At 35.0% G+C, this 16,784-nt stretch overlaps 1 protein-coding gene across 9 annotated transcripts in view; it reads right to left on the bottom strand.

Annotated features, from left to right (window-relative positions):
* FRYL (FRY like transcription coactivator) overlaps positions 1-16,784 on the bottom strand; it is a 162,217-nt gene that overhangs the window by 32,926 nt on the left and 112,507 nt on the right. For 7 of the 9 annotated variants that reach the window (XM_066185715.1, XM_066185716.1, XM_066185714.1 and 4 more), the window contains 13 exons: positions 15,581-15,749; positions 14,208-14,292; positions 12,270-12,382; positions 9,782-9,932; positions 9,337-9,440; positions 8,599-8,784; positions 6,686-6,890; positions 5,795-5,916; positions 5,139-5,329; positions 4,360-4,454; positions 2,734-3,341; positions 2,046-2,143; positions 877-1,047 (listed from right to left, as the gene is read on the bottom strand). In XM_066185715.1, coding sequence (XP_066041812.1) covers positions 877-1,047; positions 2,046-2,143; positions 2,734-3,341; positions 4,360-4,454; positions 5,139-5,329; positions 5,795-5,916; positions 6,686-6,890; positions 8,599-8,784; positions 9,337-9,440; positions 9,782-9,932; positions 12,270-12,382; positions 14,208-14,292; positions 15,581-15,749 — 2,298 coding nt within the window. The remainder of the gene's footprint in view (positions 1-876; positions 1,048-2,045; positions 2,144-2,733; positions 3,342-4,359; positions 4,455-5,138; positions 5,330-5,794; positions 5,917-6,685; positions 6,891-8,598; positions 8,785-9,336; positions 9,441-9,781; positions 9,933-12,269; positions 12,383-14,207; positions 14,293-15,580; positions 15,750-16,784) is intronic. The other 2 variants (XM_066185719.1, XM_066185711.1) reach the window with 1 other exon arrangement.

Below are 16,784 nucleotides of genomic sequence, written 5' to 3' on the forward strand. Positions count from 1 at the left end.
TAATTTCAACACACATTAATTTTTTCCTTCAAGAAACTTAAATGTATCACTTCCTGTTTTTCAAACTTCTGCTTTAGCACTAAAAACCAGTAATACAACAGCACAATGGTTTTTTTGTCCTAATTAATTATTTTCCCTGAATGTTGACATATTTTTAGCACAGATCAAAAGCATCTAATAGTAAAACACTTTTCACTAAATAAAAGTGTTCATACTAATTCAAAATCTCAAAACTGTATGAAAAACAATTACAGCAACACCTTAAGGAAGGTTGGTAAATGCAGTTTTACAAACAAAAGAGGTACATATAAAGTCATTTGTAAGAATGAACACATTTTTTAAAATGTCTCCATCAGTTTGAAGTGATACACTTCAAGGACAAGCTCTACAAGCTTTTCATACAAAGTACTTAATAGTTTTCCTGTATGAATGCCTAGCAGAATAATATACTGATTTCTATAATTTAAATTATTTTTTCCTACATTATACACTACTTACAACTGAACTTTGCCATTAATTTTTGAAGTTGTGATAAAGACTTGTACCTGACTAAAGAAGGTATCTTAAAATTTGCATTAAGCTTATTTTGCCAAAGCCAAGACAATGTATATTCATGTAGTACAGAATATAAACATCTACTTCCAAACGTCACTCTCACAAAAGGAGGTCATTCATCAGAAGGATTATAATTCAAGGTATATATAAATTAGTGCACTCCAAAATGGCAGCAGTCATCCCTTTTCTACATCCTAGAACATTTTAGCAATACTTTCCTGTTACAGACGATATTCTTTATTCCCCTTGATATTCAGAATCATGAGAAATTAGGAATTGGCAATAAATTGTCAACATAAGACACTGCCAGTAAAAGCTTACCTCTGCAAGGTAAGTTATGAGGTTAAATGTGGCATCTGAAAAAGAGTCATGCAAGTATCTACACACTACATTAATCCAGTTAGAACAGTCTCTGGAGTAACTGTGTGTACTGTATAAACTCATCATATGAGCCAGATTGGCAAGAGTTGGTGACTTCTCCTCTGCACAAACCTGAAAAGCAAAACCATATTTAATTATATTAGAAATAATTTTTTTTTTTAATCCAAGCATTCATGAGTCATTATGCACTTCTCCCAGATTTCACTCCAAGATTTCATTTCCAAGATTTCACTTCAGTTATTTTCTAGTAAGTGAACTCAAACCAATCACACAAACATGACCTACACTTCCTATGGAATTTTGGTACTGTGGCACCCATGTTCCAAGTTTATCTACTCATCATACATTTGGTATGATCAACCAATATCCCTTGCTTGAGTAATCCAAGCATTTCAGGCAGCAGTAATTTCTGCATTTGCATCAGGCACATCCTCTTTGAATCAGTCTGTGCACAGTTTAGTGGTTCACAGCCCTGGCAGCCAGAGGTGAATGACTGCGTCTCCTGTGCCAGACAGCTCTTTCCTATTCCCCTTTCCACATCCGTCCTTAAAGGGAATACTCTCAGGCCAGTGCAACACCATCCTGGCTGACAACAGCTGGTGTCCACCACATACTGCTTTAACAGCCACTGCATTTCAGAAATTTTTTAAGGTGTATTTCACTGTGTACAAGTAACAGAAAGAAAATACTACTTTTTCTTCTCTGTCTACCAGTAAGAATCACTTCCTTCTCATAAAAAAATTAGGAAGCATGCTTAAAATGTGATTAGCTTGACATTCAAAATTGCAAATGGAAAAATCAGACAAGAAAGAAAAAGTAATTTATATCATTAGTAAGAAATTTCTTCTTGAAATATAAATTTTACAGAATAAGCTAAATGTGTCTTTTCATTGACAAACAAACTCAGGGGTTGATACAAGGCCTAGTTATATAAATTAGACAGGATCACATCTTCAAAATATGACCTCTACAATAGTAATATACACCTATGTGTAAATTACTATTAGAATCACATAGAAGTATTACATAAGGGACCCCCCAAAAGTACAGAAACAATGCTGATGTATATATATCCTCCTGGATACTTCTCCAAGCATCATGTTACATACCTTTGCTATCCTGTCAGCTGTTTCTTTACAAAACTGAGTGGGGTTATCAAAATGTTGAATCAGATGAGGAAGTAGGCACAAGATGTTTAGGGGAAATCCTAAACACATACATAAAGAGAGTTATATGAGCCCTTAAGGTTTTTAATATGACCTAATTTAATGTGGAGTTAGCTGGTATTTAACACTCTTACAGCATGACACAAACTTTCACACAGGTATATAAATTATACATACACATACATTTACCTAAGTATGCATGTATGAACAATGTATATAACTATGTCTGTGTTGGGTATAAAAATGCATGATGAAAATAAAATCATCACTGGACCAATCAAGCAAAACTGCCATGAAACTGGATAGTTTTAGACACCATGTCACACTGTTTCGAAAAATGTTTGAATAGTGCTAATTGAGCTAGTTAGCACAAGATCATGGAAAAAAAAATACACAGCTCTTAAAACTCACTTGCAAACAATAGTCAATGCATAAAGTTTACATGCAATCTTGCTTATGAGATAATCATAGTCTGTAATGTATTCCCACTATGCAGCACTGTAATATGGACAACTGCAGAAAGCATTTAATGGAAGCGTTTCTTTAAGGCAAATGCACAATTACTACTGATTTTGTCTCCACTTAATTTGATGAAAAAGTATTTTTTTTATCACATATTTCCTAAAGATACCTGCTAACTGAGAAGGATCCACCAAAGCATGCCGGGAAATTGTGATGAGTTTACTGAGGAGATGAACTGTCATTTCTTGTGTTGAGGCTGAAGTAAAGCCTTTCAGAAAAAGCTGCTGAAGGCCTGGAAAGTTATTCCATTTCAGTTTATTCTGCACCTTTTCTATCTTTTCCCGGCTCTCTGATTTATCCAGAGGCATGTGAATAAGAAGCTTGTTGAGCAGCTTGAGAGCCAGAAGGTATTCATACTCATAATCTGACTCCAGCAACGAAGTTGCAATCCAAAATATGGTGGCCATCAAGTTGACAGGGTCAGTAGTGGGCTGCACATCATACATCCCTCCCTCTCTCAGGGAGGAAAGGCTTCTAGTCCTTGCCAAACTTCCACCATGATTTATCCTTCCATCCATTATATCCAGTGTGTTGCTCCGTCGCCGGTCGCCTCTTCGCTCACTGATTAAATTCAGTCTCAAGGAATTACTCCTTGTATTGCTGTAGTATCCCAAACAACTGCCACTATTAATGGGACTTGTGCTTAGATTTATCTGTCCAGTGCTTTTCCTATTAGCTGCATACTTGTTTCCCATTACAGAATCGTGGTACGAGGTTCTAAAATAAAAATCAGTATTACATATTGTTACATGCAAAATATTTTAATAAAACAGAGTTTAGAAAAAGGGAAGAAAGAAAAAAGATGTTACACTAATCACATACACATGCAGTGAATACTCTGGTTAATCACCCTAGGAGTATTATAATACATGTAAATACAGGATTTCTGTATCTATTAAAATATCCTTATGGCATAAGGACAAGATTGCTGCATCCTGTTATCTTTTCTACCAAATCTATTTGTTACAATCACAGAATACCATAAAAATTACAGCAAAATCCGAAAAATTAGACCATAGCATGTAAAAGATTTTGTGAAAGTGATGATCTAGCATCCCAACTTATTTAAAGATGTGATCAAAGTAGATGAATTGATGAATGAATGAATACAATTATTACCATGTATTTGTCTGAGGTACCTGACCTAGGAAACCCAACACCTCCCTATTCTGATACTGAGAAATTGAATGTGTTCTTAGAAATCTGAGCATTTTCAAAAACTTTGTGAGGAAGTCAAACAAATACAGATGTCTGAACATTTAGGGATTTTTTTCAGTTTGATATAAAATCATCACGGCAACCACTCAAACTGTAATGAGACATACTAATGACTCAGACTGTCCAGTTACACTTCTTACATACGGACAACAAACCTGAGGCCTAAGACAGACCAACATCTGCAGAGCCTTTAAATTCAAGAAGTTTAAGAAGAAATGACAATATTTCAGAAGTGAGCCATAAGGAACTCCTTGAACAGCTTTTTTACAAAATTAAATTGAACCCAAGAGGGTAAATCAGAAAGGCAATAAGATATTCTTTTCAGGAAATCGAGATTCTTACAAGTTTTGCTTGAGGCAGAATGATAAAAACGTACCAGAGCAAGCAATTTTGCTATATGGATACAATTATTCTGCAAAGACGACAAGAAATTATTTCATTACATTTATAATACAAATTTTTAATAATTCATATGTAAAAAAATACATAATGAAAATTGACTAATAAAAGAACTCACTGAGAAAGGGCAGAAAGCAGATCATAATGCTTCATGGTTTCAGCCAATGTATCAATAGCAGATTCTAAAGTCAAAAGCAGCTCTATGACGAAACCCTGGGGAAAGCCACATTATAAATTATGCAATATGCACAAGGAAGATCACAGAAAATCTACTGAGTAGTAATATAAAAATATAAAATTAGTATCAGTAACTAAATTATTTCATGTTTCAATTAGAACACAATCCTCATGAGACAGCTCAAGCTAGCAGTATAGCGTCAAGACAAGGAAAATGTTCAATTTATTTATAAGCACTTACTGAATGAATTCTCATTTGCTTTGTTTTTAAGGATGGATTGAAGGATTCAGACTCATTTTGCAGTACTAAAAGATTAGATACACTCTTAAAATGTAAAATGACATGAAGTTGAATGATTGTTAACGTTTTTTCAGGTAAAGTTCTTAAAAGAAAACCTAAATAATTTTTTATCTGGCTGATCTCAGTATTCTCTAACAATGAAAGAGGTGGTGTCTACAGGAAACAGACATGTCAAACTCTCTGAAAGAGCCTATTGCTGTAGAAGAGAATATGCACAACTTTTCCTCAGTTAATTAGGTGAAATTCAGGAAGTGTCACAATTAAAACTGTTCTGGTATTTGAAATACTTAAAAATAAAAAGCAACTGAAAAGAAAAAAAAAAAAGCTTTTAAATTTTCCTGTCGTTGACCTAAAAATGCACGCACATCATTTAGGCAGACTTAGCTTTCTAATAAAGAGAGGAGCAAAATTTCAAATACCTGAGCTTCTTCTCCTGCATCTCCAACAGTTTCTACTAGTCTGGAGAGAACATCAGAAAGTGTAGATGGAGTGAGAGGCTGCTTCAGAGCCCTGAAAATCTGAAAGGACCTCCCAGCATAATGGCGAGAAGAGCACGAAAGCGCAGTTTGCAAAGCAACTTCACTGAGACGATGCTCCAATTGATATCCTCCTATTAAGGTAAATAAATAATCAATATTTTATAAAAAACCAAATCTACCAGAATTTACTGAAGAGTAAATTGCCAAAGTCATTCCTAAATTTAAAATATTCTCACATCCTCTACATTTCTGTCAAGAAGTATTAGTCTCAAAAATGTTTACGGGAATATAAATATGTATTCCAAATACTTAATGCTAGAGAGACTTGCAGACAATAAAACTTTTATGACTTGAATATTGAGTGTTCACGAAAAATTAATAAGATGTTCTATCTCATTCCTAAAAGATTATATTTAAATCTGTCATAACAGAAATACGAACTGAAGTGTGCAATACACAAGAAAACTCTATTATTTAGAAGCAGTAATTACTAGAGTGATTTTATAGATAACCTATGCATTTTCATGTGTTAAAAATTATTTATTTAGTTTGCAGTCTTGCACATTCGATCATGTATTGTCTGTTTTCTAACATACCTGAGCTAGACTGTTTAAATATAGATACCACATGCTTTAAAAACACAGTTAACTGTTCAGCACTCTTTATATTAGGGTTCTTGGCCGAAACATCTTCATGATTCCAAAGTGGGCCTCTTTTCCTAGAAAATATAATAATAGAGTAAACAGTATATAAAACATAGCCTTTGTCATCAATATTATTTAAATGAAATTTGAACTTTATGGTTAATTGCAAAAGAATCTACTATGTACCACATAAAAGAAACCATCTGGAAGTGTAAACACAAATTGGAAAGAATTTTGACAACTGACCAATATTAAACATAATAATACATACATAATACCAATATATTATGCAAGTAGTTAAATCAAGGTGAAAAGCAATGTATCAGTTCCAATTTAAATAACGGGGTAAAAAGATGGAAGAGATGTTCTCTGGTATAGTTGTAGTATAATACTTCTCTAAGAAAGAACCAGTACAGCTATCACTATTATGCACTTCCTAATTTTTACACCATCTTGAAAGCTTAATATAAACTATCATACAAATTGCACAAATGTGATGATACTACCGATGTCCTTTGCAACAAATTCCTCATTTTTGAGCAGTCAGCTCTTTACTACTAGGTAATCCCTAAACGGCACACAAATCTTGCAGCTTCCTTATCATTTCAATGTATTCCAGCCTTAATTCAGAATAAAATATAGAAAAATACTTTTAAACAGTCAGGACTTGAAAGGTCAAAATTCTCTGAAAGTGTTGGAAAGTTAGAGCTTTTCATGTGTTATCACATAAAACCACGTACTGGTGATAAAACAGAGACAGAATTAGACAACATGATGCTAAATAATAGGTTTGCCATTTCTCCACAATACACGTCTTGATGAAAATAAAAACTGAAATCTTACCTTGAGGTAATAAATTCTATAAGAGTCTTCACTTTTTCATCCTGCTCTACTGAAATGTCAACCTCATTGAGGATTGTGGTGTGCAGTTGAGAAATGGCAGCACTTGTATTTCCTAAACTGATGCTAGAAGAGGTAGAACTTGAGCTAAGCCCTGAGTCTGTCATTGGAGAGGGCTGGTAATCAGGTATAAAATCATGAACACCTGCTGAAATTGAAACAAGATGATTATGCACTTTTAGGTTGACAGTTAACATTAAATATATAACAAGAAAAAATGGCCCTCTAAAAAGATCAATAACTTAGTAAATGTAATGAGAATACTTAAAAGAGAGTAAATTCATGGATGCAATAATTTCAATGAAATCAACAAGTCTCATATACACAAATTCTTCCTATGACTTACACGAACATTAATTTGGAACTGCTAGATCCCTCTTTAAAACCCCTGCATTATCCTTGATTTTGCACTAATAGTATGAGAGCTCATCAGGTTCTGAGGCATCTCAACTTAATTTAAAAAATTATACAGACTATTTCCTACTAATGAGCAGATAATTTTTTTTCTTAAAACCCAGTCATAGTGTAACTGACAGTACTTGAAATCAGTGAACATTAAGTATTATCTAGTGAATGGACTCTAAGCAGAGCCCCTGTGGCTGTACAAAGTTTCTCTGAAGTTAGCCTCATCTTGCGGCCAGAAGATTTTCTCTTCCATATAAAGAACTACGTGGCAATAAAATACAACTGCAGTGACTCCTCACATCGCACTTCTATCCATCTATGAAGATGCTTACTTTCTGAGAGAAAGTAAACTACCAAGGAAAACTGGCAGGGCCTTTGACTATAACACTTGTATATAAATAAGCTTAAGACTCACTGACCAACCATGAATCTTCACCATAAAACCACAGAGTTTGGACTGGGCTATTGCAGCTTAGCTAGCTCAAATAATATTTAAAATCAGTTTGTCCAACCTTGTGCTAGGCATGCACATCTGTAAACACCTTATCCTAATGCCCAGCTGAAATGTTTGATGCTGACCGTATTCTAGTTTCTATCAGACATCTTTGTTTTATTGTGTCATGTTTAGACAGTTTTATCCAAGCCCTTAAAGATTAGGAAGGGAATAGTTTGCATATGCCACCGTGTAGATGCACCTTTAAAGTTCTGCTGAACAGAAGAATAAATAACATATATAAAATAATACTTCCACTACTATGGACAGTGGAATTTAATTCCTCATTGCTACAAAAAACCAAATTCACAAATCAGGAGACGACTACTTTTGCTAAGTAATAAAACCATTGCTAATGTGAACAAAAGAGAACAGACAGTTGTATGGCAATATGCTGCCACCTACTGAAATAATATGAAGTAATGAATTTTAAAAAACCCGAACTATTTCAATAGAAACTACAATACAGTCTCACCATCAGAATATTACCTTCATAGAGATACACAGAAATATAAAGTGCACTATATAATTACAATATTGTAAAGTTGAGGTGAATAGTATCTCAAAAAATATTCTGGTAGCCAATAAAAAATGCAATCACAGCTGACAAAACCTGGAAATTTTAACCTGCTTTAAACAAGTAAGAGATGTATCTTCATCGTTTTTATTTTCAAAGGCATCATAAAACCTGCTGTAATAAAGTTCCAAAACATACAGCTCCCTCTTTGACTTCCACTACTACTCATCATTCAACTGTGCTCCCTACTTTGATGACTGAGCATGAAGTGCTAATGAGAACTCCATTCATTTTGATTTCATTAAAATCCAAAGAAATATATTTTAATGCCAAGGCCTCAAGAAAATATTACAAACAACAGAAATCTTGGTAACACCTGTAAAAAGAGAGACCTTCCTATGTAATTTTAACAAGCAACAGCAAAATGCCTCAAAAGCATACCTGTGAAAGTATAATCTAAATGGGTAGTTTGCTTGACAGTAAGCACCCTGGACTCATTGAACTCTCTGTTTCTGAGTAGGACAGAAGCAACAGACTGGACATTACTGCCAGAGCCCATCACTATCAGTAGATGCAAAAGGAGTCGTTTACAATGCTCATAGACTTCAGGGTGACCATGGTCAAAACCTAACACAAAAAGAAAACAGCAAGACTTTATGATATTCAAAGGGCATGCTGAATTACATTCTTTTAAAAATAGCAGTATTCAAATTGGTCTGTTATACTTTACCAAAAAACTGATACAGAATTTGCTGAACAATAATTTTTCAGTGTTTCAATATGGAAACAATGGCATTCAATTTAACAAACCCTATGTTGATCAGACCAAAATAAATCTGATAACCCCATGCAAGGTTAAAGTACAAAGTAATTTTAGGTAAGAACTTAATCTGTGCTCTGTATGAAAATTATTACACTTAGAAACAGAAAGAAAAAAATTGAATTTTACTGTATCTTCTACAAGAAGTAAAAGTGACTCCAAAAGAAAGTTCCTTAAAACAACTTCAAAAATAATTATAGTAATTAAGCTGAAAGACATTGAATTGAATTTTAAAAAATACTGTAAATATTATCAAATTAATGGGATTTCAATACAATGCAAAAATTAATTTAAATATCAAAAAGAAAAGCCCAGAATCCCTCAGGTTACTGTAAGTATTTCTGTAAGAAGTAAGTTACCTATAAAAATTGCATGAAGCAAAAGATGCAAGTATCCTCCCCATTCCACCTTTACACTGTGGTCAACTATCAAATCAGTCAAAAGAATCACTGCTATATTGCATCTAAAACAAACAAAAAAAAATAGTATGTTAGAGGAATGTAACAGGAATTTCATGAAGAGCTGCAAAGAGCTTCATTTGCTTCTAACTTGTATTCTTCAGTCTATAAACATTCACAAAGCTGTATTATAAGGGAAAAGATGAATGCTCATAATAAAAATAGAAACACTTTCATCCTCCAGATTAAAAACTTGAGTAATCTTAAATTGCTAGACCTGTGAGTAAACCCACAGAAAACAAATGTATTATCAGCTGCCCTTTAATCTGCTATCTTCAAATTACTGTGTTTGTGCAACTCAAATGAAAACACAATGAACTGCCATTGGCATTGCCAGAACAGCTACCTGTGAAGTGACATGCCCGGAGGAGAAGTTTCAGGCAAGTAATCCACCAGTGGTGACCAGCAACCTCCAGAAGGTGGGAAAGGGAGAGGCTCTCCTTGATTGTGCTCCATCACTTTCAACCTCCAGTTGGAATAGAGAGGCATTGAATCACCTAACACAAGAGAGAATTAAACCAGAAATATATTTACAATGCATATTTCTATGTGTTACAGTCCTCTGAAGAAATATTTTTAAATTCTTGAAAAGTTGAGATCTAGGAGATGGGAAGGGGAGCCAACAGTAGTAGTTGGACATAGTTTTTTAAAAGAGAAAAAGTGGTTATTTCTTATAGTATAAGGATGATTCTACAGACATTACACACATAACAGAGTAAGATGCTTTTGAATGGGTTCAAAAAAACTATGATAAAAGGCAAAGTGATCTGACGTAATTTCCTTGAATTTCAAACCTTGCGCCAGATATGGAGTTAATTAAGGCTGGGTCCTAAGATTTAACTGAACTCATCTTGAAGAGCATTTCATTATAGGCTAAGGAAGTATTCCTCAAGAGCACATCTTTATAGGTCTCACAGCAAAACCCCACCAGGGCTCTGCGCCAGATAATGCTGGCCTGATCCATGGGTAACTTGGAAATTGCCACTTTTACAACAGCATAGCCCAATCCCACTGGTTGATAAAAGTTACTGCCCAGAAAAATCAGTAAATTTGTCAAGTAAGCACAGAAAGACATTTAGGTTTTTTATTAAGCTTCAAAAGTGCAAGAAAAACATGACCTGTTTGGTATGAGAGTATACTATGTCAACACACCCAAAATACTTTTCTGATTTATAAGTTGTTTTGGGCTTCAGAACTATTAGTCAAGACTAGAAACAAGGAAACTGCCTCAACAGTTTAATGTTTCAGTGATTCTACCAGCTCTCTTTGGACGTATAGCTGCAGAAGTTTCAGATGTTCACACACGGATCAGCTCATTCTTACTTTCTCCCCTGGAAGTGACAAACTTCTTACTGATGGAACATGTGAAATACCATCTAGTTCAGGATACTCAGTGCTGCTATCACAAGCAGCAAACAAATCTGAAACTGACTGCACCTGTGATTCTGGATAATGCCTATCCATGCAGTAATAAACACTCTGGCTGACCAGAAGCCAGACACTAACCTGTTACTGACCCAAAGTTTAGCAGATTCTGCATTAGTATGTTCAGCCCTTACAACAATCTCTGTAGAGGGCATTAGGTTTCACTTCCTTAACAGAGGCAGTAACAACCACATATTCACTCTGATCTTCACAGTGTGCAAAGAATCAGTCATTGAGGAGTGCATTAGAAGATACTAATGGAATCTTGTTGCTTCAATACAGCATGGACAGGACAGCTTCCATACTGACACCTAAAGCCCAAAATGCAGAAGTTTACCTCTTCTTGTTCAGTCACACAAGAAATGAAGGAAAAGGCAGAGTTGTACCATGTGCTGTAACACACCCAAACAACTTAACCAGTAGTAAAACAACGGTCAAAAAAAAAAAAAAAAAAAAAGAGTGAAATTAAAGTCTGTGCAACCACTAGCACGACTGAAATATATCTAATTATCCCATGCAGGGTGAAATAGAAAGTCATTTAAATTACTAACAACCTGTTAACTGAAACAAGAGTTTCAGTCCAACAACTCCTCTGACCAAGCACACAGAACCCACTAATGTAGCACATCATTTACTGTCTGACCACTGTCTTCATTTCAGCCTGATTTCATGACCTGTTTGGCTTTCCCTAGCATTGCCATGGTGATTTTTTATCTTAGTAATTGGTACAAAAGTAGCTACAGTTAATAGGCCTGTTACAGAAATCTTTCCAAAAGCATAATGGAGTTTCAGGAGAAATTTTTACCTCTTTCCATACCTCTGCATCTCAGAAAAGCAAAACATAGATCACAAAAAATAATCCAAAACACCTTTTCAAAACAATCTTGGAAATTAGATGCATATAAGGAGAACCATTTTCCCAGCTATATTTTTCTTTGTTATGGCTTCAAAAAAGTTTAGTACCCTTTTTTTAAATAAGCCAAGGAATGCCATCCTTTAAAAGAACAATTACTTGTAATTTTCTTTATTTAAAAAAAAAACTTCTTTTCCATCACCTTTTTTTAAATCTAATCTTCATCCTGCTTATCGCTGTTTCTTGTGCCTAACTGTCAAAGGAACTAGAGTAAAACCACTTCATTTAGGAAGATGTTCACAACTCATTCCAGAGGACAACAAAAAGAACAAAGCATATTATCTTCCTTGAATATGTTATTGCAGCCAAATGTATGCTAGATTTCAATAGCAGTAATATGATGGAGGAAGATAAAAAACCCTAATTTTTGATAGGTTTATGCAAAAAACCACTGATAATGCTCATTTCTTTATGTTCCACATTCTACAGTAGAAGTATTAACTTGTGAAAATTCTGTGTGCTATTCATATAAATATTTTAAAATAAAGAATATTACTTTTTTCCTCTTCATATGATCCTCCAGAGCTGCTGCTGTAGCGAGATTCGAGTCTGTGGTGCTGGCGGTTTAAGTTGCTGTTCAACCCACTGTAGATGTCTAGGTGTGCGTAGCTGTAGGTGCAAATAAAGCAGAACTAATGACTGACATTCTGTGACAAACATTTATCAGGGTGTCTCAGTAAAACTGTATCTCAGCAAAACTCTTATACAAAAAACAATCTTACAAGGATAATCAACATGATGCCAAAGCACCTCAGCTGTGTAATACCTTCTCCAGCAACACCAGATAAGGGGATTCAAAGAGATTATCCACTATAAATTATATTTCTGTTCCATCATTTTCACTAACATTTAAGCACATTAAAATATTTGCTACCATTTTACGTAAGTTTTTCTCACTCTTGAACAAAATAAGGAAATCCATATGTGATCTGGCAGAGACATATGCTTGTATAAACACACAGTGTCCAAAATCCTGCCTTGCTAATCTGACAAACTATTAAAAAATCAGAGAAATGAGAGTGCTAAAAGCACCATTTACAAACTGTTTCTATGTATGTTTCTAAAACTGTCTCCTCCTGACAAGTCCGAGATGTACAGGGAACATCTTATCAAGAAGCATATACCGTGGGGAGGTTTAAGACAACCCTACAGTATATGCCAAAACTCACAGAGACTTTCAAAGCTGCTTTCATTACTTTACAAACTTCTTCAGCTTGAGCCCCCATAGCAGCCGAGTACTCTTCTGTGCCTTGTTAGGCTGAATTCTGAACAACACCTCGCATTCCAGGTTTCTGTGATTTACTGTGATTTTTCCGTGATTTATCCTACAGCTCACCCCAATTTAATTTAAGTATTGGGCTTGCTTCTACCAATATATTTACTATTCTATTTATATTGACATAATTATCCTAGGGAAGGAAAAAAGTGTCCAACTGGGAAATTATATCAGAACTGTAATCATTAAAGCTCAAACAAGTCGTCAGAAACTCATTTGCAAACTTAAAACATAGCTGCTACTCCACAGTAATGGCACATGTGCACACTCCTGCTCATGCTGATTACAGAGTCTCCACTTCCTTTCCATTTGAACTTATGGATCGCTATCCATAAAAACACAACAGAGGTTAGCTATTCATATTAACACAAAATGACAGCATGCCCACAGTCAGTTACTGTTGAGCTCCAAGTACACAGCCTGACTAAGTCTGTATCAACTGTTTGCTTTCCACCAGCCTCAGTAACAGTGTCCGACAAATTTCTCCAAAAGAGCATATTTAAATACCTCAAAAATTAGGGAGGGAGAAATTGGTTTAAGAGTTAGCTGTAGTATCTTGACACAGATACCTGGCATCCAAATACCCCAGTTGGGGAAAATAAACTAACTTGCAACACATAGGCACCATTCATTTCCAGTGAGGTAATAAACCAATTTGCAAGTCATAAAATCACAGAATGACTTGGGTTGGAAGGGACCTTAAAAATCATTTAGTTCCAACCCCCCTGCCATGGGCAGGAACACCTTACACCAGACCAGGTTGCTTAGAGCCCTAACCAGCCCGGCCTTGAACATTTCCAGAGATGGGGCATCCACTTCTCTGGGCAATGTGTTCCAGTGTCTCACCAACCCCACCCTACAGTACAATTGCTCTTATGTGAACCTACACAGTCCAGTGTAATAGTAGCTACTTTAGGCATCAAAAACAATATAGCTGTAGCAATCCAATGCCTGACCTGGACTGGAGTTCAAACTACAATTGAGGCTGCTATTGTTAATCTCAAATAGTATTCCAGTTCTGTTGATATGCGTGACATTACATGGAATGTAATCCCTGCAACGTAGACATACCTGGAGCTGCTGAGATGGGAGTATTTATAGTATCTAGCAGGAATTCCTGTAATTCAACTAATAACTGCTCTTTGAGGAGATACTTACTTCTCTTCAATACTGTCTTTCATATGTTTACTGTCAGGGTTGCAATCTGTGGGAGCCACCATTGTATTGCTACTAGAAGTGGTACCTGTGAATTATGGACAAGAAAACAGGTTGGTCAATAAAAAGGAAAAGTATTCTTAAGCACTACATGATCACACTTCTTTACTGGTCCTTGCCCAGAGCCCTAAACAGGTTTATTCCACAGCAATTGGCACAAATACAAACCAAGCCACAGAAACTACTTTCACATGCAATAAAGGATTGTGAGCTGCTACCATAATTTCACTAAGAAGAAAAAATAAAAAAAAAATCTATTCCAGGAATCTCTAACTCTTCAATGTAAATTAAGTAGAAAGTTTTTTAAGCAGTATCTAGAGACCTATTTCCTTTTTTCCTGTATTATACACCTCATAGTAATCTGTAAAATGTAGACGGACTTTGTTATTCAGTTAATTTAAGCCACAAATAGATTCAAGATTAAAACCTAATAGCCTGTGGTGAAGCTTTTAACAATTTTCTTTTAGGAGAAATTTGCAAGCATCTCACTGAACCGACAGCCACAATTGGAAGTAATTCTGTACCCTTCCAGCCTTTCCTGTTCTAAATTACATTAAGTGCAAGAGTCCCAGAATTTATTTTTTTTTTGTAATTTTTAAACACTTTCAAGACCAAGTGCCAATGCATTCACCTTATTCAGACTACACCATGTGATAGGTCCAGGCTGCTTCATATTATTGACAAATTTGCAGCACAAAGGTTGAGGCCTTGCTTAGATAACCTCCCCACATCCATATCTTTTGCAGCTCAATTTGACAGATGGATACTCCACCAAAACAAGACCACTTTTCCCCACATTTCTCAGCATGTTCTTGGATTGAAGCATGAGGCACTTTGGGGGTTTTTTGATGATCGATCTATTAATAATTTCTCGATAAATTTTCCTAAGTAAGTGAACTTAAATCCTCTTGAAACAATTCCTATGGATGCAGTTTATGTCTGTAACAGAACTTAAAATATAACAACTTAGATGGATTTAAAATTATATACATTTTTCCCCATGGTTTGACTGACTAGATACAGAAGTCATATAGTGAGGGTAAAGACTACAAGGTCTGGACACAGACAAAGTCTGATGCTTATTTTAAGACAAACCCGTCCCTTGTGAACCTATCAGATGTACTTCAGTAAGAACTTTGGGTACACCAAAAACTGCAGATCTTGTAAAACAAACTTTTAACCTTATCTTTAGAAACAGAACCCTGCACTCCTATTGAATATTTACATATGCACTCAGTAGCATAACTGATTGATAGCAGCATGTTTATAGTTGACAATAATAACAGTTTAAGTTAGTGAAGTCAGCAAATGCTTACCTGAAGTGACAGAGGGGATTTTGTAACTGGATGTAATGCGGTAATATGGCGGATTATCCATATGGGTGACTCCTGAACTGACAGGATCTGTAAGCTGAAGTTCACTCACCAGCTCTTCTAGTAGTTGCATTGTTTTGTCTCTACCCAAGTAAACAATGACTTTCTTTACCTGCCATAAAAAACATACATATATATATATACATACGTATATACATTTATAAGAAGAGATTTGAATACCACAACTTGTTAGAATCAGTATCTACCTGCACTGCAAGCAAGGATACATGAAACTTACTCTAGTTCTAAAAGCAACCAAAGTTGCTTTCCCAGCTGTTGAGAGCAGCAAGAAGGGAAACAAATCACAAGTGTAAGAAAGTAAATCTTCTCAGTTGTAGTCTTCTGACAATAAAGTTTGAAAGTATGTCCTCTGAAAATTATTTAAGCAGAAGATTTTCTTACAAAAGTTTAAGCAGCACCTGATGTCCATACTGGAATGAATGCATTCTAATGTAGTATCTTTTGGATATTTCACAGTTCTGTTCTATACTATTTATTTTCCTTCAGTTATCATATTTTTCTTCATGCTATCCTGCAGTGCTCTCACATACATTTTCACGTAAAATAAAATTGGTTTTGAGGATGCTTGGGATGCTTGGTGGGGTTATTTTGGTATAATACTTGGTCATGAAAGGATGATGCTCTATGGGGTATAACTGGTGCTTTATTTTCCTGCATTATCTGTCTGCTTTTTAGGAATGTAATTAATTATAGCATAAGAAAAAAATTGTTCAGTGTGTACTCATCATAAAATTAATCCAAGTTTAGCAATCAAAATTTAAAGATTTCTTTTTATGACAAAGGAAAATAAAATGCTGAGACATATGTAGAATTTTACTAACTCTTTTACATTTTTTATTATTTGATCAGTAAATAAGGTCTATGGCTTTCATAGAGTCCTGAATTTTTTGACAACTCATAACTGGTAAGACAGCTGGTGGACTGTTTCAGACTTATCACCCGCAGCAAATCAATAAGTTGTCTTAAGGAAACCTCAGCAATCTTTAAGGTGTGATATCCTTTCTCGTTGATTTCCCTTCTCAAGTCTATTCCATGAATGACAAATTAATTGATTTAATCGATTGACAAATTGATTCTGTAATTTTAACATAGATGTCCAAAGTAAAGCAAACAAAGGAACTGAATT

Source organism: Chamaea fasciata, unplaced genomic scaffold, assembly GCF_029207755.1.
Source record: "Chamaea fasciata isolate MVZ Bird 193981 ecotype frontalis unplaced genomic scaffold, bChaFas1.0.hap1 SCAF_6, whole genome shotgun sequence".
In the NCBI taxonomy this organism is placed as follows: domain Eukaryota; kingdom Metazoa; phylum Chordata; class Aves; order Passeriformes; family Sylviidae; genus Chamaea; species Chamaea fasciata.